Source organism: Maniola hyperantus, chromosome 8 (genome assembly GCF_902806685.2).
Source record: "Maniola hyperantus chromosome 8, iAphHyp1.2, whole genome shotgun sequence".
NCBI lineage: Eukaryota > Metazoa > Arthropoda > Insecta > Lepidoptera > Nymphalidae > Maniola > Maniola hyperantus.
The window spans coordinates 5573062-5593071 of record NC_048543.1 but is presented as its reverse complement, the minus strand read 5'-3'; the positions used below and the strand labels follow the sequence as shown (position 1 = coordinate 5593071).

The following is a 20010-nucleotide window of genomic DNA, read 5'->3' as shown; positions in this document are numbered from 1 at the left end:
TCTGCACTTGGTGAGCGCGGTGGATTTTGGCTTTTCTTTTCGCAAGTTCTCACTCGCTGCTCGCTAGTCTCTAATATTAAACACAACACTATGACGCTCCATAAGCACACAAATAAAATGATGTGAAATAAACCCACAGAATAAACCCATCAGTCGATCAAAAACAGTCAGTCGCCGAGATAGTTGCAGTCAGCAAATCAGCCGATTAGACAGTAGCAATTTCTATAATTGCTACTGTCTGACCGGCTGATTGCGATCAGGCAGTTGCAGTCAATCTGTTAGACAGACGCAGTCAGTCGATTAGGAAGTCGCAGTCAGTGGAGTCAGACAGTCGCAGATTGGATTGTGTTTCTAGATAGTATAACAATAACGCAAATTTTGCTAGCGTTCTGGTTAAACCTGTATAAGTCCCGCAAATTGCTAATGCGCGTGGCCACCATTTTAGTGATGTCAGCACTAGACAAAAGTTTCGAGCTGATTGTAGGTACTATGTTTTATTTCGGCTGACGTCAAAATGACGTCATTTCGATGTTAATGAGAAATGGTTCCAGCGCAATAGCAATTTGCGGGACTTATATTTGCTTCTTTAAGCAACTGTGCATGCACGAATCCAGACACGAATCACCACATGCTCACAAAGAGAAGCAAATGAACACGACTCTTATTTGAATTTTATTTATTTCTGTGATGAGTTAAAAATGCCATAGGTTCAAAAGAGTGAGAACCCAGAGCCTTAAAGTAATTTAAAAAAGTGTCAACTGACAGCGACTGACAGTGACAAGGGAGTGACTTATCTTTTAACTGTCAGTGTCGAGTGTTTCAAATTGTTTTGGACATTTATAGGTGTTCGGAAAATTAATTATTCAATTTCTGAATAAAACAAATTATTAATAATTACAGTTTATTGATTAGGAAACTAAGATTTAAAAATAGGATAATCGAAAACATTTGTGAAACGTGAAAGTGTTAAATAAAATAGTTGTAATTGCTTAGACTTTAATAAAATAATTATAGCCTGGTAAAATTATTCAAAAATGTCGAAACAAAATCTTTTATTTCATCCAATTATTAGTTCAATTCAACGAATTGCTTTATATGAAACCAAAGCAGTAAGTATTTTGTTTACTTTTACGATACCTGTTTAAATAAAAGTATTTAAAATTTAAAATTACCTAGTCCATCAAAAATGCTTCAAAAATATATAACCCATGCAATAATAGACAGAACTATTGCTCAAGTCACGAGTATCGTAATATTATTATTTTCTCTTACAGATTTTTCTGTGCTATAAAGATTAAAAACTATTTTTGCATGTGTGGAACAGCCCAATACTACTTACTAGTCCATATCTCAATATTGTTGGGATCATTACTTATTAGTTCGTACGCTTATCCAAAACTTAATTACCTTCTACTACTTACTACTTTAATCACAGATAAGTTTTACTTAACTCCAGGTTTAGTCATGCAGTGATATAAATATGTTTGTACTATTAATTGTGCTACTTATTTATGAGTACATGATTATTTTACGACCTATATAATTAAAAACATGCTATAATATTCTATACTAGAAACAGATTCCAAGTGTCTCAAATTACTACAAAATAATTTATTCCAGAGATTCTATCTAATAGGGTCAAATAACACACAGACAAGGTTTCGTGTGCTTAAAATAGACAGGACAGATTCCAAAGAACTGATACTAGTTGATGACAAAGTGGAGTACAATAAGCAGGAAATACATCAGCTATTGAACATGATTGGATTTGGCAACAGGAGCGGCCGATCGCCTGGTTTTAATAAGCTTGTGTCTGCCTTTGGAATTGTTGGTTGGTAACCTTGATACAAATGATTTGTTGATAATATAGAGGCAGTGTAGTTAATTTTATTCATTTATTTGTTTGTAATCAACAGCTTTACAGATAATATAATTTTACATAATATCAGACTTAAAATAAGGCCAAATAGGATTACAATTTTGTTTAACAGATTACTTAAAAATAGTTATTAATTATAACAGTACGTTTGAAGAGACCAAAGCTTTACAATATAATAATATTGGCACCGATTCCTTTGTCTTACTCTAAACTAAATTTAGAGTATCTGCATCCTTTTCTTTTCAACAATGCTAAAAAAGAAACGGAACATGACTTTCACATTTAAAGACTCTAAATTTTAGTGCACAATACAAATTTAAACAGTAGGTTCGCGACTGCGTGCTAAAATTAAATTTAGAAATGTCAAACTGCTTCTGTCCTTTTCATATTACAATAGTAAGAAGAGGGTGCGAATACTCTAAAATTAGGTTGTGCTTAGAATCGGTGCCATTAATGGTGTAACTAGAATCTAGAGTTACATCATTAATGCCGATCATTAGGTACTTATCTAAATTCTAAATAATAAAGATTGTATTAAATAAATTCTGTATGCAATTATTCTAAATAGATTTTACATACAAATTGTTAACTAATTAATCTCAGGTAAATATAATACACAAACAAATAAATTCTGGCTTTTATAATTCAAAACTGGCTGCATTTCCACGCTGGAGGGCAAAGCAGCCAGTATTCTTGGCACCATTCCACACTGGCATGATTTGTATAGTAATTAGATAAGGCTAGCTTTAAGTTTTATTGTAATATGTCAAAAAAACAAATATGTTTACTTATCACCAACTAGATGACATCCACATAGATTTAGGTTTTCAAGAACCCTATGGAAACTCTGATTTTCCAGTACAACAATAGCCTATTTCCACCCCAAAGATGCATATTTCAGTACTTAATTTTGTCAAAATTGGTTAAACAGATGCATCTTGAAAAGCTAGCAGACAGACAGACACACTTTTGTGTTTAATTGCATAGTATAAGTACTTTTGTATAATTAAATAGAATAGCGCTAGTACCTATTCATTATTTTAAAAAAATATTTTTCACCAACAGGGTTCATAAGATTTTTGGAAGGTTACTACATTATACTAGTGACAAAGAGGCGTAAAATAGCTGTGATTGGGTCACACTCCATTTATAAAATAGAAGATACAGCGATGATCTACATTCCCAATGACACCAGCAAACCACTGCATCCAGACGAACAGAGATACGTCAAAATGTTCCTTGCGATTGATTTATCAACAAACTTTTATTATAGCTACAGTTATGACATCACTCATACGTTACAAATGAATATGGCGCCTCCTAGGAAGTTGGCGCCAGCGCTGTTTCCTAAGCCAGTTACAGCCGCTGTGTACCATTCGAATTTGAGTTCAGATAAAGACGATTGTGTTTGTAGACGTATGCAAGATGATGAGGATATATTTGAGACGTGGAAAATACAGTTGCAAGAAAGGCATAACAAAACTGGGTACAGATTTTTTATTTAAGCTTAAACAAATATGACCCGTTCCTATGTCACTTAAGTTTTAAGCTGTTTTTTGTCTATAAACTGATGAGCAATGAAAAGGTAACAGTCAGACAGACATTTTCGCATTTATAATACTAGTATGGATATGGATTATGTAGTGAAAAATATATGGTTCAATTCCTACTATGTGCCCTGAGCTTTAGTTTTAAATTAATTTTACATGAAAAAGTTTAAAATTGTATTTAATTTAAATTCCAGGGAACGAGGCCCAAAACTAGAATTTGGAGTGCGGAGTGTGCCAGAATGGAGATTTGTATGGAACAGTCACTTATTATCTGTGGTCCACTCGCAGCTGCATCCAGACTGGATTCTGTACATCATACATGGGTTCATAGAACAGAGCAATTTGAATATCTTTGGAAGGCCCATATATTTGACACTCATAGCACGAAGAAGCAATAGGTGAGTAAAAGAAAAATTTCTGTATCATAATGTAGACATTCCTAATGTGTGACAGTATCTTAATGTGAGATAAAAATAGCCTATGTCCATCTCCAGAATGCAAGCAATCTCAGCGAGACTAATAAATAATTAATCTATGCTCTTCACCAAATTTCGTCTAAATCACATTTACAATATTAGCACAGTAAGACACGTATTTCTAATAAAACCAGTCAAGTGCGAGTCGTACTCGCGCACGAAGGGTTCCGTACCATTATCTATAAAAATGGCAAAAAATCACGTTTGTTGTATGGGAGCCCCCTTAAATATGTGTTTTACTTTAATTTAAATATTTATTTTTAAACTGCATACATAACTAAATATTCTGTGAATATTTCAAGCGTCTACCTGTGGCCGTTCTCAATATCGAGCATAAACGGGCAAAATAAACCACGTTTTTTGTATGGGGCTCCCTTAAATATTTACTTTGTTCTGTTTTTTTAGTATATTTTGTTATGGCAGCAACAGAAATACATCATCTGTGAAAATTTCAACTATCTAACTATCACGGTTCATGAGATACAGTCTGGTAACAGACGGACGGATAGCGGAGTCAGTAATAGGGTCCCGTTTTACCTTTTGGGTACGGAAACCTAATAAGCACAGTGTAAAGAGTCCGCCGCTTTTGACCTCGTGGTAAATGTGACCACGGCGACCATTCAACATAGGGCCCTAACTACTTAGGCCAGTTACGATCGCTTCTTCGTGCTGTACTTACCGCACGATTGCTGTCTAGAAGGCTTCGTCGAACTTTGTAGGATATATTCTTACTCTGTGAATTGTGATATTAGTTTGGATTGTGTTGTGTTATAGGTACGCTGGCACTAGATTCTTGAAGAGAGGAGCCAACATGCATGGCGATGTCGCCAATGAAGTGGAAACTGAACAAATCGTTCACGACGCGATGATATCTTCTTTTTCTGCTGGCAGGTATATCTAATCTATTTTTTATGTAACATTCGTAATATTTTTTGTTGTAAGACGTATACAGCATGTAACCAGAACGCTAGCAAAAACTTAGCGTTATCGTTATACTACCTAAACACAATCCAATACCTCCAACCATTTGCCTCATTTTATAGTTTTAGTGATTTAGCATTTTTCAAACCCGCAATGTATAGCGTGCAAAACTTGGGCCAAAGACTTCGAGTGGCCTAGTTATGCAACGTTCATTGACCTTCAGCGTCAGACAGATGTTTTATTTGCAAATATATCGTAAACTTTTACAAGGATTTTTAAAGATATTTTTTCGTGTTCTTTTTGTGGTATCATAATATCAGTAATCATCAGTGCTATCACCTGTTTTCGCTTTTGCTAGCGTTCTGGTTAGAACCCGTATATCAAGTCCCTAAATTGTAATGTAGTTAGTAGATTCCCAAAAAACGGTATACCTAATTCAATGCTTATATATTTTGATCCATTGATCCGTTAACCTTCTGGTTGTTTTAGATTCAGTTCATTTGTTCAAATGCGTGGATCGATACCTAGCTTTTGGTCACAGGATATATCGAAAATGGTGCCGAAACCCGCCATAATGATAGACCGTAGCGACCCGTTCGCCGAAATACCCGCCAAACACTTCAACAACCTCATGAGAAGATATGGAGCTCCGATTATGATTTTGAATTTAGTGAAGAAAAGGGAGAAAAAGAAACACGAATCACTTTTGACGGAAGTGATAAGTAACGCGGTGAAATACCTCAACCAATTTCTGCCGCCCGAAAACGCTATCCAGTACTTCCATTTGGATATGGCGAGGATGAATAAAGGCGCCGATGCCAAAGTTCTTGATAAGTAAGTTGATTCAATGGTGTACACAAACCTGTAAACTATGGTGTCACATCGGATCGGGACAGCATTCAAGCGAAATCGCCACTAACACATGCCACAGATCGCGCTATGTACCCGATTTTATGGTCTAAAGATGTTAGTAATGCGCTTTTTAAAATGTTCCCTGCGGAATAGGGTAGCATTGCTTCTCTAAAAACTTAGCAACTGTTATGGAAACCTGGTTTACATTTGATTACGTATTATTATGTTGTATTATAGCATCATGTATCAAGAAGCTGTGATAGCCTAGTGGTTAAAACGTCCGCCTCCTTTCGGAGGTCGCAGATTCGATCTCGGGCACGCACCTTTAACTTTTTGCAGTTATGCGCGTTTTAAGTAAGTAATTAAATATCACTTGCTTCAACGGTGAAGGAAAACATCGTGAGGAAACCTGCTCACCTGGAAGTTCTTCATAATGTTCTCAAAGGTGTATGAAGTCTGCCAATCGGCACTTAGCCGGTGTGATAGAGTATAGACTATGGCCGTACCCCGGTGATGGGTTGATCATGATGATGATGATTATAGATATCATCGACTTTAACTACTCATACCCTTTACAGACTAACAGCTATAGCCCGCACAGTCGTCCGTCGCACGGGGATATTTCTCAGCGGCAAAGGTTACGGAGAAACAATGGGAGTGGAAGGGCACCAGAGCGGACGCCTGCAGACCGGCCTCGTGCGCGTTAACTGCGTGGACTGCCTCGACAGAACCAACACAGCGCAATTCGCCATCGGCAAATGTGTTTTGGCGCATCAGGTTTGTGATGTTCCAAGCGGCAAAGGTTATAGGGCGCCAAAGCAGGCGTCTGCAGACTGGCCTCATGCGCGACTGCCTGACAGAACCAACACAGCGCAATTTGCCATCGGCAAGTGTGTTTTGGCGCATCAGGTTTGTGGAAAACCAGACTGAAGCTAGAAGATCTTAGAAAATTATAATACCACCTTGGTTAAGACTAAGAGTAAAGCCACATGCGTTGCGCTGGCGGTGCAGCCCCTGAGCGGTGCCGGTGTGTCATTCTGCATAGAAATCACTGTACCATGCAACACGATGCATTACGACGTCTAGCGACACCGAACCGCACGCGCATCGACCTTGGACCAGAGAGACAAGGTGGGAAAGTGTAGTGCGGTGCAACGCCATACTTTTTGCCGGAGCGGCAACGCAATGCTCGTTTATCACCCAATCATCAAAACGATCGTGTGGACTCAGTCTAATACAGTCAAACCAAAATTACAAAAACTACATTTGTCGTGTCAAAAATAGTCTTGGAAAGTTGTACTTGAAAACCATATCTTGATTCAGAAGATATATTTTCATTTTCCAGCTGTTTGCGTTAGGTCTAATCGAAGAGCCAGTGATTGAGTTTGACTCAGATTGCGTCAGACTTCTGGAAGGTTTATACGAAGACCACGGAGATACCCTCGCGTTGCAATACGGTGGATCTCAGCTAGTTCACAGGTGAGACCAATCTAATTGATACGACAGGCCAAAAATACATCATCATCATCATCACGATCAACCCATCATTAAGGCCTATGCGGACATACACAGGCTGATGATGATGATGATCATAAATTTATTTTTGACAGGCACCATTGACCATCCCCATTGTTACAGAATAAAAACATACCGTAAGACCGCGCCGTGGTCGTCCCACGGCAACGACATAATGCAGACGTTGAGCCGCTACTACTCTAACACGTTCTCGGACGCTGAGAAGCAGAACACAATGAACCTGTTCCTCGGCCTCTTCGTGCCGGACCCCGGCCGACCCGCCATCTGGGAGTACCCCACGGATTACTATCTTCACCATCCGGAGACCATGGTGTATATTCCTAATAAAAGGTGAGGCATTATGAAATAAGTACTAGCCTATGTCCGCGATTCGTCCGCGTGGACTACACAAATTTCACACCCGTTTTAGGTATTAAATTTTCAACAATTAACGGGTTGGTGCAAGCGCAACTTAGCCTACGAACTTTCGGATTACGAACTTATGGTTGAGCCTATGGATTTAATCCATAGGCTCAACCATAAGATCGTAAGATTTCGTTGTTACATTCTAGATCATTGATCTGGCTAAATTTTATAGATCTCTCACAAAATGGTGGGACGATGAAGTGTTGAAGTTCCTACCGCGGCCAACTAACGAGATGAGGAAACTTTGCTGCGAAATCATCGGCATGCAGGGCGACAGCAGCGCTCTAGAGATGATCGACCCCTACCACGAGTACAACCGCCCCTTCGAGTACACTGTGTTCATGGAGTGCTTCGAATTCAAGGTATGTTTTTTGTATGGTATGCATGCGTTCGTGCGTGTACATTTTTGTGTATAAGCAACGAGAATGGATGAACATGCTTGTAAACTATTACGTGATCTCGGCGCGATGTCCAATAATGTTGGCTTCAGGTAAAACATGCTCTGAATGATAACGGAGAGAATGTATTCGCCCATTGAGTGAACATATTAAACCAACAGTGCGGCGGAACAGACCTCTGCTGTCCTCGGGAAAATGCCAAAAGCAAGTACCGAACGGGCGCCCTCCCGCGATTCGGCCCATATAACCGAGAGGTTGGTGGGGCCATGGGAGATGGAGGGTTGTCCCAGATCTCTGCCGTCTTATCACCAAATATATCAATTTTGCCTTGCCAAATTCGCATTCGCAGTAAATGTGTAGGTTCAAGGACAGAGTTCTTGACGATTAATGAGTTTTAAAAGTCGATCGCTCGGGAGCATATCGGCACCGTTTTATCAAGAACTTTTTCTTTATTGTCAGATGTACCACACAGTGCGCGACCTGGCCCCCGGGTTTCCGGACAGCCTGAGCCCGTTCGTAGTGCGCGGGCGCACGGCCGGCGTGAAGGGGCCCAGCTCTAAGAACCCCGTCATCAGCGGCCGCTGCAGCACTACGTCCAATAACTCCAGCGAGTGAGTTCTAGCATTTCTTGTTTGGTCAATTCATTCTCAATGTACCACATAGTGCGGGACCAGACCCCGGGTCCCCGGACAGTCTGAGCCCGTACGTAGTGCGCGGGCGCACGGCCGGCGTGGGGAGGCCCAGCTCTAAGAACCCTAACCATAACTCGTGCGAGTAAGCTCTTCTATACAATTGTCGGAATGTGTCTGGGCATAGGTACTGTTCTTTCATACTTCGCTCAGCGCTGGCACAAAAGGCTAACTCGCCAATAGCGCCTTTCGCGTGACATTGGCCGTTCCACACCTCGTGTTGTCCTGAAGAGAAAATAACATCATAAAATAATTAAAATAATGTGTGGGGAAATCTCTTTTAGTTGTAGCATTCCACTTGTAGGGCCAGTAGAAGTGAACATCAAGCAAGCAAAAAAGAGTTGCAGCCTGCAAAAATGTTTGGTTCCGGAATAAATCTTGTGCTTATTACTGTGTAACTATATTGTTATAGTTGTTCTATTTCGAGAAGACAGTTAGCTACGTTTGTGTGAGTGCATATATGTACACATCGTTATAGTGTGCCTCACACTTAAGTCTTCTTAACGCAGTTTACGCTACGCACACAAATGCGTTAATGCTTATTGGTACACTTAACTACTGCGGTCATCATGAAATAGAACGTACCTACCTTATTCTTAATCATTCTCTAGGTACAAATTCCATTGACTAATTTTGTATTATTGAATTCAGTTCGAACAGCGATTCGACGTCGGATGACGACCTAACGAGCTCCACGCCCAGCACGAGGCAGAACGTAATATCGCCCATCACGATGGTTGCCAGACTGCTGGAGACTGAGGAAATGGAGGAGACTCCCTTGTTTCCGGCCATCAAACGCTACAATAGCATCAAAGTTGACGAGCCCTGCAAGCGGGATATGTTGTTGTGAGTATTTGGAGGCCACTTTCCACTGACAATCCCTAAATAGGCAACCTATAATACGCGATAGGTAGAGATAGCAATCGGAGAGGGAACACCTGCACAGCCCCCGAGCTAACCCTGTGCGAGCGTGGGTGACGTGCGGATATGCGGGGCGTCCCTCCGACTCATACCCAAATTGTCATCTCGACCTGTCGCGTACTATAGGTTATATATAGGTGGTGACGGCAACGATTTAGTGTTTACCAAAATTTAAGGGATACCTAAGCGGTGTACAGGGTAGTATACCAATTCAATATCAATCGATTACTGTTCACTAGTTGATGCCCGCGACTTCGGTCGTGTGTATATAGGTTTTTAAAAATCCCATAGGATATTGTATAGAAGCAAGCGTTACTTTGCGGAAGTCCATGATATAGAATGAACCAAAAGCTTAATTTGCTATAATCCGCTGAAACAGGTCGAATCTGTATGGTGCAACATGCAGCATGCGAAATGCACCGCCCGCCCTTCCACTGCTAAACATGCAGGAAAAAGCAGCCACCAGGCAAGCTCTTAGGAACTCTTGACAATACATAAGATAAGACAGTAGTGCAAACCAGTCAGGGTTTTAAAACTTTTTAAAATATTTGTTTTTTAACTTGATCTGAATTTGACATGTATTTATTAGCATCAATGGTTAACAAATAAACTATTAATAAACTTAAATCTAAAAAACCAACAATAAATTAAAACTAAAATAAATTAAATTAAATCTAAAACCTCATCGAGACCACCGCAGCGAGGCATTGTACCCAAGATGCTGGCAGCATTACCCCTTTGGATGGCCAAACTAATTCTTTGACCAAGGTAGCTGCCAGCTCTCGGGTCCCCGGTTGACTCGATAACTCTTTTCGCAATTTCTTAAAAAAGAGCTCAAACCCCACGGCCCCAAGGTCTCCACACCAGAAGGCACGAATACGCAGCTCCCTTCGAGGTTTTCATATTTGCGCCTCTTGGCCTGTTCGGCGCTGATGGCCGCTACACCCGCCATAGAGAGGAGGTCGCCTGAATGTGGGATGCAGCTAAAGTGTCTACACAAGTTGATCTTGTTTTGATTCTTTAGGTACAGACGCTACGTGAACTTCGAGCGTCGATCCAACCCGAGCTACAAGCCCGACATACACATAGTGATGACAGTGAGCAGCGCGTTCACGATCGACAGCTCCGTGGACGTGATCCCGCCCACCGTCACCAAGGCCGCCCGAGAGATATACCACGAGTACGTGCAGCGCACCACGGGACACGTTGTTGTATCGCCGGAATCTGTTGCGCTTTACAATCAATACGTTAATTTTAGTTTGTAACGTGTGTTACAATAAAAAACCGGCCAAGTGCGAGTCAGGCTCGCGCAATGAGGGTTCCGTACGACGGAAGGTTCCGACGGCTCAGTGAAAATAATGGCATAAACGTTATGCCGGCGCCAGACGCTTGTGACAAACAGGAAGCGTGTGGACGGGTGTTTGCTTGCCAACGTTTGGCAGACAAGCGATGTGGTGTTTGCCCATGCTTGCTGTATGCAAGCGTCTGGCGCCGGTATTATGAAAAAATCCATCATCTGGAGAAAAACCAATTTTAAAATAATATGATACTAAATGCGTTCTTAAAAGCTGTGATAGCCTAGAGGTTAGGACGTCCGCCTTCTAATCGGAGGTCGGGGGTTCGATCCCGGGCACGCATCTCTAACTTTTCGGAGTTATGTGCGTTTTAATTAATTAAATATCACTTGCTTTACGGTGAAGGAAAACATCGCGAGGAAACATGCATGCCTGAGAGTTCTCCATAATGTACCAATCCGCACATGGCCAGCGTGGTAGACTATGGCCAAAACCCTTCTCACTCTGAGAGGAGACCCGTGCTCTGTAGTGAGCCGGTGATGGGTTTATCATGATGATGAAATGCGTTCTTCATTTATCCATTCAGCAAAAGATATAAAAACATTAGCTATTTTTATTAATGAACATAATAGCATTTTAAAGCACGTGAAGCATCAGTCTGGACTCTGGATGTTGTTTTATTTTTTTCTTAAAATTAGATAAATATTCAATATGTTCTGGGCTTGTTTTATTTCTTCATAATTCAATTTTTAAAAACCATTGTTAAACGTTCGACAAAAATAAGCCTTAAGAAAAATCACACTCAAAATATTTTAGTGATGGTTCAGGGTATTCTGATTAAGGAATTTATGAAGAATTTTAATTAATAAAACGATACACATTATAGAAAAAATGCAGTTATTAATTTTTCAGAAGTTATAGGAAAAACCAATTTATCGTAAAAAAGGTTGATTTACAAAGTTACCCAAAATTGTATGGTACGCGTCATGTCATATAGCAAAGGTAGTCCAATTAAAATGGATTAAAATAAAATTAGGTAGGTACCTACTACTACAGTACGCGGCAGAAAATAATGTACATCGTCCTTTAAAATGAGATTTCGGCTTTGTAGAGCGTTGTCTCTGGTGAACTAAAATACTTATGTTACGTTTTGTCGGTGTCAACGACGGAGACAGCGCTTTACATAACTGCTGTCTCTTTCTAGAGGTTGTAAAAATTATTTTAGGAACCACTGAACAACTAATTTCACAAAATAATACCACTTGTGAAATAGCAAAGAAAAATCCTCGCTACCTATCAACGTTACCCGTGTCAACTACTGTAGTCACCGACCAGAAATAAAAGACTGTAGTGAAGTATGGGTTCTCCAAGGGGTTCTCTATTGTTATGTTGGCAATACCTATAGTGTTACTATACGTGTATGTTTTCCTCACGTAAATGCATATTTATTATTTTTACAGACAATAGTGGAATAGAAACTTAATTAAATTGGCTAAAAAATGATGAACTTTTATTTGTCAATAATTGTTCCTATATGAGTTCAGCCAAATACACTTTGCCTCTTGAATACAGTCAGTCATTCGAGTAGGCTAAGTGCAGCACCGATTCTCTAGTCTCTCTCTAAACTAAATTAAAGTATCTGCATCCTTTTCTTTTTACTAATGCTAAAAAAGGAACGGAACATGACTTTCACATTTAAAGACTAAATTTTAGTGCACAATAGAAATTGAAACAGTAGGTTCGCGACTGCACGCTAAAATCACCGGTTTTACCATCTAAAAATTAAATTGAGAACTGTCAAACTGTGTCTGTCCTTTTCATATTACATTAGTAAGAAGAGCATGCGAATACTCTAAAATAAGTTGTGCTCAGAATCAGTGCCAGTATTTCAGTCATCAATTTTGGTTTAACTCTAATCCGCCCCTACTAGAAAACATAATCTTCAATCCGATTGTTTTGTTGCACGTAGGTATGATTTGTTCAAAAAATATACATTTATTCGGGGCTGATTCTCTTGTACACAATCTCTAAACTAAACTAAATTGACAGGCCTAAATCTAGTGCTATCCTTTTCCGCAAGCAACGCTATGAAAGGGATAGCAATCGATTTAGACGTGCCTTTTTAGTTTAGTTTAGAGATTGTGTACAATGGAATTAGCCACAATGAAGGATTAGGGAAAACGTTATCATTCATCCAAGCGTACATACCATTAAAGGACAACATTTATTTCTATTTTAATGACAGCTGACAGTGACACCACAGAGTACTTTGTAGTGACACTGACATTAAAATTTCCCAAGCCGATGTCAATTTTGTAGAGAATAATTTTTTTTCGATTGGATGAGTGATTGTTGGTGACGATTTGCTTTAAATTGAATTAAAACAGATTCAGTATTTTAATTTATAGTTTCGATTTAGGGGGCGGATGAATTTTGATCGAAATTAGACTAAGACTGCCACCATGGCTATGTCTAAGGGCTTCAAAGTTCTGGAGAAAAATTCTCCGCCAAACCCGTACAGTATAATTTTGCAACACAGAAATAAAGATTCTGCATTATTATTCGAATCTCAAGCGGTGGTATCTCTATCTCCACAAGAAACGGATACCTTGCGTAAGCAATATCATAAAGTGGCTGATGCGTACGGTTGCTTAGGAGTGCTGCAATTGAATTCTGGTGAAAGTTGCTTGCTGTACTTAGTTCTCATCACGGGCTGCTGCTCTGTTGGCAAGGTAGGCGATAATGAAGTGTTCAAGATAACTCAGACTCAGTTTTTACCTTTATTTTATCAATCGCAAGGTGAAGATAAAGTTTCTGAAGTGAGAAAATTACTTAACTCTGGCACATTCTACTTTTCTTGGTACTCTGGGAAAAGTAATGATAATTTATTTGATTTAACCCTATGTGCTCAAAGAAAAAGTAAAGGAGCCTGTCCTGATAATAGGTTCTTTTGGAATAGAACTTTGTTTATCCATCTTATAAGATTTGGCATTGACTGTGAAGACTGGCTGACTAGAGCAATGTGTGGATCTGTAGAAATAAGAACTATTTATGTTGGTCATAGACAAGCAAGAGCAGTTCTAGTGTCTCGCTTAAGTTGTGAAAGAGCCGGGACTAGGTTTAATGTGCGAGGCTGCAACGATGATGGTAATGTGGCGAACTTTGTTGAAACAGAGCAGGCTATTTACATTGATGATTCTATGGCATCCTACATCCAAACCAGAGGATCTGTGCCTTTGTTTTGGGAACAGCCCGGTATACAAGTTGGGTCTCATAAGGTTAAGATGTCGAGAGGTTATGATGCTTCAACAAGTGCGTGTGACAGGCACTTCTCTCAATTGAAACGTAACTATGGATCAATTGTTGTTGTGAACCTGCTTGGTTCGAGCTTAATAGGAGGCAGTGAAGGTGAAGCTACACTCAGCAATGCTTTCCAAAGACATCTAAATGAGTCTGCACATAATGATATTGTGCAAATTATTTTTGACTATCATCAGGAAGTCAGGGCTGCTTCAATAGACACAGCTTTGTCAAAATTTAAGAAAATAATTGAAAAGCATTATGATAGTATTAGCATTTTTAGTGCAAAAGGTTCAGATATTTACAACATTCAGAAAGGTGTTATTCGCACTAATTGCTTAGACTGTTTGGACAGAACGAATGCCATACAAACCTTTATTGGCTTAGAAATGCTTGCTATACAGTTAATGCTCTTGCAATGTATTGATAAAAAGCAAAATGTGAACCGATTTGAAGAGGTATTTAAACAGATGTGGATTAATAATGGAAATGAAGTGTCAAAAATTTATGCAGGTACAGGAGCTATACAGGGTGGTTCAAAACTAATAGATGGTGCAAGATCTGCTGCTCGCACTATACAAAACAACCTGCTCGATAACTCCAAACAAGAAGCAATTGATATTCTTCTATTGGGCTCAACACTTAATTCAGAATTATCAGACAGGACAAGAATTTTGCTGCCATCTAATATATTGCACACATCAACAGCAGTCCTTAGAGAAATGTGCAGAAGAGCCAGTGAATTTACACAACCCTCAAGTATACGCATAACAATTGGAACGTATAACGTCAATGGTGGTAAGCATTTTAGGAGCCTCGCATATAAGGATGTATCGCTTGCAGATTGGCTATTGGATTGTCCAAATTCAGCTTTGATCAACACTGTAAACTTAAAAGATCATCCTTCTGATATTTTTGCTATTGGGTTTCAAGAGATAGTTGATTTAAATGCCAGTAACATTATGGCTGCTAGCTCTGATAATGCCAAAGCTTGGAGTGAAGAGTTGGACAAAATATTAGCAAGAGACGCTTCTTACACGCTCTTATCGTGTCATCAGCTGGTTGGAGTTTGCCTTTTTATATTTGCGAGGAAAGACTTAATCCCACATATCAGAGATATAGCTCTTGATTCTGTTAAAACTGGTCTTGGGGGTACTACTGGCAATAAAGGAGCAGTCGCTATCCGCTTGGTTATCTATGGAACTTCTATATGCTTTGTATGTGCTCATTTTGCTGCGGGCCAATCGCAAGTTATTGAGCGTAATGCTGACTACACTGAAATCACGCGGAAAGTAGCATTTCCCATGGGACGCTCATTATATTCTCATGATTATGTTTTTTGGTGTGGAGACTTTAATTACCGTATTGACATGGACAAGGAAGAGACTCGTCTACTAGCAGCACAGAATAGTATTAACAGGCTTTTAGAAAACGATCAGTTATTGAAACAAAAATCGCAAGATTTAGTTTTCAAAAACTGTTTTGAAGGGGAAATAACTTTTCTCCCGACGTATAAATACGACCTATTTAGTGATGATTACGACACAAGTGAAAAATGCCGAGCACCGGCTTGGACTGATCGCATTTTGTGGAGAAGTCGAAAACATACTATTGACCCAGAAAATACTTCTCAACTTGCTGCAGGAAAATTGTTGCACTATGGCAGAGCTGAACTAAAGCAGAGTGATCATCGACCAGTGATTGCAATCTTAGAAATAGAAATCTTACAAGTAAGCTACACCAAGTGTATGGAAGTGTTTTATGAAGTGGTTAAAGATTTAGGTCCACCTGATGCTAGCATCGTTGTGCGACCGTTAGATGAGATTGATTTTGAAGATTCTATTTTTGATGATAATGTGATGGCAGCTGTTCTTCAAGAATTAGCAATAATCGGTGAAGTAACACTAGTGCGGTTCGCAGAAGATCATACTTTGAGTATTACATTTAGAGATGGCCAGCATGCACTAGCGGCTGCACAGAAAGGGAAAATTATGGCTGGAGGTATTCCTTTATCTGTGTCTTTAAAATCTCCCGAGTGGGTTGAAATCGTGCGATCGGAGATAAATTTATGTACGAACAATACGATTCCGCTTTTTGGCGAAATACCAGCAGAACGACCTCTCAGATCCGCCCCACCGACGCCGCGCAGACAACAGCCTAGCAGACCTCCAGCGCCCTCACCGACACCACTCGTGCCGTCTCGAGCCCCGGCCCCTAGTCCTGCACGCCCACCGCCTCCTAGACCCTCGCCTCTCCCTCAAGATGCTACAACTGGCAACATAACTCCACCGACAGTAGCATCACCTCCTGCTGACAGTGCTCCACCTCCGACATGCGCGCCGCCGCCGTTGCCCGCGAGCAACACGCCGCCACCCGCCGGCCCTTCGCCGCCCACTGGTCCGGCGCTGCCCACAGGCCCTTCGCCGCCGCCTACCGGCCCACCGCCGCCCGTGCCTGCGCGCCAAGGGGCACCCCCTCCGCTACCTGCACGCCCGCGACCAGTTATTTAGATTAACACTAGTACTTACACAAATTTGCTTATTGAGAGTTTGAATCAGTATAAATAATATTAACTGTTTATAAATCAAGAAAACATATTAATCTGTAGCGATGTATGACACTAAGATCATAGCTAACTAATGTAGAAATGGCTTTTGCAATATCTTTATAAACTGAATTTTAAATGCGTATACCCTTAAATCTTATTTTTATAGATAGGCTGTGATCTGATTGTTACAAATTATCTGCAATATTTCTTGGTATAGCATTATAACTCTGTTAAATTATGAATTTCGGTAATATAACTTAGTAACTACACCTTTAATGAATTTACTTTGCTGATTGTTAATGATCTCATTTTATATATATTCCTCATATTATGCTTATTCAGTCCTCTTAAAATTTAAAATCATTATGTTAATAATCTTGGGTTCCTACTTTTATATGGATTTATCTTAGGTTTAGACTAATTTGTACGAAGTACACTTTCTTTATTGTAGCAAGTTAGTTTATTTATTCTTATGTGCGTAAACATCGAACAAACAAAACACTCTAATTGCGATTTTGTTAACTTGCAAGCAATGTTATAATGGCATTATTTAAAAATGAAGTAGGTATTTCATCTTATTATTGTTAAAGTGGATGGTGAAAAGAGACAAAATATGAGTCTCAAAAAAATGTTTTTCTGAATTGATTGCGATACACATTAGGTACCTAACTGTAATAAAGACTTTACTGTGGTTCTACCTATAGATTGACTGTTGGATTATTGTGTATTTATCAGTCTTTATCAATGTTGATAAATAATTGTGAAGATAAATTATGTATCACAATAGGCTACTTGACAATTTTTTTAAGTTGGTCTTAAATGGTTAATATTTGTCCTATTATATCAAAAAAATTAACACTATATTTTTTTGCGCCCTAAAAACCGTAAAACTTTAATTTAAAAAAATATTTTTCTTAGACAGGTGAAAACACTGTCGGCCATGTTTGGCCGATAGATTATCTGTGCTCTGACGTCATGCATTTGTAAACAACAGTATAACCCTGTGGTTATACTGTTGTTTACAAATGCATGACGTACAACAACAGTATAACAACAGTATAACCCTGTGGTTATACTGTTGTTTACAAATGCGGTGTTTTCACCTGTCTAAGAAAAATATTTTTTTTAATTAAAGTTTTACGGTTTTTAGGGCGCAAAAAAATATAGTGTTAATTTTTTTGATATAATAGGACAAATATTAACCATTTAAGACCAACTTAAAAAAATTGTCAAGTAGCCTATTCACAACTTAATTTGTTAATAATTAAGAACAATGAAAATGAGGCTTTGGGAAATTACCATTTTCAATAATATTAATAATAATCCACATGATAAGATCCTGTAGATTAATTATTTATATGTAACATAGTTACTTTATATTATTTTTTATTTTTGTTAAAACAATTTGTTTAGAGAATGTGGTAAGCAAAATATATTAAAAGTATATTTTTAATAATCGTGACCTATGCGCTCTTTAAACTTTGTTTCTAATAACTTTGTACATTGTGTTTATTGCTCTTGAATCAAGGTCTCTAACATAGTATCCATCACGTATAAAAGGTGCGCTATGCTGGCGATTAGCTAGTATGCTATAAATATTTGCATACCTAGATACGAATTAAAAACCAACATAATATTAGTATTACTTACCTATGCAAAAAGCTTTCACACCTAATACGTAAATTTATGTTCTAGAGCAATTACTTGTAGATATTTATATACAGTGTCAGTCACAAATATTATTTTGGGAAGATATCTATCTTAAAGTTAACCGATATTCAAGGATCCGTTTTTTAAGTAATGTGGGTAGATTATGTACTTATACATTTATGAGCTTCACGTTCATTAGAGCCACGCGGCACCCGACAAGCATCACCTCGTCGTTCGGCGTTCACTTGTTGACAGGTGGTCAACGAGTGGACTTTTCTATTCTCTCTGGGCTGGTTTCCGCACTTAAAAAACAACGCGTTGACATCGCGCGGTCCACAAAATTTCGACTAGTCTGGTACTGGCGTTGCCACTAGCTCTCGAATATCTCTAGCGTGAAAGAAGTTACGATTCGAAGTTGATGTAGTGAGCGTATGTCCCATCGATGGTATGTCCATATTATAAAGAATACTAACCGCCCGAGGCGAGGAGGCGCATGTCGGCTGCCGCTGCCGGGTGGCACTAATGAGCTGTGTGACCTTAAGTTAGTACTTAATGGGTACTGACCTAAGCATGCAGCTTTTTTTTTAAACTTTCAACTGTTTTTATGAAGGCATATTATACCAACATTTTGTTTTTAATCTCTCAAATTCACTAGTTTCATAATACCTATCTCCTAAATTGCTAAATATAAGCATTTGTGTGAATATTTTAAAAGTATTTGTACCTGATTTGCATTTCATTCACACAGATGTGTCAAATGGAAATTAAATAAAAAAATAGGGAAAATATTATATTACTTAAATACCTATTGGTAGAAAATTACTTAGCAAAAACATGTAGTGTTAATGCTTAATGTTGAATTAAATATTTGTTAGCATGACATAATCACTGTTATGGCCAGTATATGGTATACAGAAGAACAAATAAAGATGTTTTACTTTAAAAAATATTTATTTTTCTTGTAGTATCTAGCTTACCTACTGTTATTTCTGTATTTGTAAATATACTTGCCTTCGTTGCAAAAGTGTATCTTCCTGCAAATATGACCTGCAATAGAAATGGCGTGTTGTGACATTCGATCGTTAACACCCATTTTGTGTGCACAGGGCCTAAGAGAGGTAGTTCGATTTTAACTTCAGCGCCATCTATAAGTAAAAGTCATACACTAGTTAAGAATTAGATCGGCAAAACATTACCGGGGAAGCGCTCCAGTCCGCGCCTATACACAGGTCAGGAGCAAGGAGGCACCGCTTCGAGTTTCGTATTTTCGTACACCGAGTGTATGTAGCCCATCGCTAATACCAATGTACCTACGAAAGAGAAAATATAGAATCTCCAGAAAGCTTTGTGCATTAATTTGTGATTTGACATTACCTAGCTAGGTAGGCAGGTATTAATTATGGTAGGTTGAGTCGTGCTCTCACTTTATTTTTTTTATCATTTTGGTTCTTACATAGCTGCAAAGACGAGAGTTGTATGTGGTTGTATTACCATTTACCACCAAATGAATTCAGTTCGTGGTTATTTAAAGGTCAACCCATTGCCGGCCCAATCCACGGGTCTCCTCTCATTATGTCGGGTTCTAGTCCT

The 20010-nt window shown here is 39.0% G+C and overlaps 2 protein-coding genes and 1 long non-coding RNA gene across 4 annotated transcripts; all 3 read left to right on the top strand.

Moving 5' to 3' along the window:
- The first annotated feature begins 795 nt into the window (after positions 1 to 795).
- On the top strand, positions 796 to 10948 carry FIG4 (polyphosphoinositide phosphatase FIG4). 2 transcript variants are annotated; one of them, XM_069500272.1, is made up of 14 exons: positions 810 to 910; positions 965 to 1109; positions 1621 to 1831; positions 2945 to 3365; positions 3624 to 3827; positions 4680 to 4796; positions 5316 to 5660; positions 6257 to 6455; positions 7024 to 7157; positions 7317 to 7544; positions 7792 to 7981; positions 8477 to 8628; positions 9358 to 9552; positions 10652 to 10948. In XM_069500272.1, exons 2-14 carry the CDS (start codon positions 1035 to 1037, stop codon positions 10890 to 10892), a joined length of 2712 nt encoding a protein of 903 aa, XP_069356373.1. In that variant the 5' UTR covers positions 810 to 910; positions 965 to 1034; the 3' UTR covers positions 10893 to 10948. The 2 variants fall into 2 exon arrangements, with proteins under 2 accessions (XP_034826983.1, XP_069356373.1); XM_034971092.2 differs by having other exon boundaries at positions 796 to 1109.
- A 2148-nt stretch (positions 10949 to 13096) lies between these two features.
- Synj (synaptojanin) lies at positions 13097 to 17018 on the top strand. Its single transcript, XM_034971087.2, has one exon. It carries the CDS (start codon positions 13385 to 13387, stop codon positions 16730 to 16732), a length of 3348 nt encoding a protein of 1115 aa, XP_034826978.1. The 5' UTR covers positions 13097 to 13384; the 3' UTR covers positions 16733 to 17018.
- Positions 17019 to 17025: 7 nt separating this feature from the next.
- LOC138402708 (uncharacterized) lies at positions 17026 to 19367 on the top strand. The gene is made up of 2 exons (XR_011237053.1): positions 17026 to 17545; positions 18008 to 19367. It is a non-coding gene; the product is annotated as an uncharacterized lncRNA (long non-coding RNA).
- The last annotated feature ends 643 nt before the right edge of the window (positions 19368 to 20010 follow it).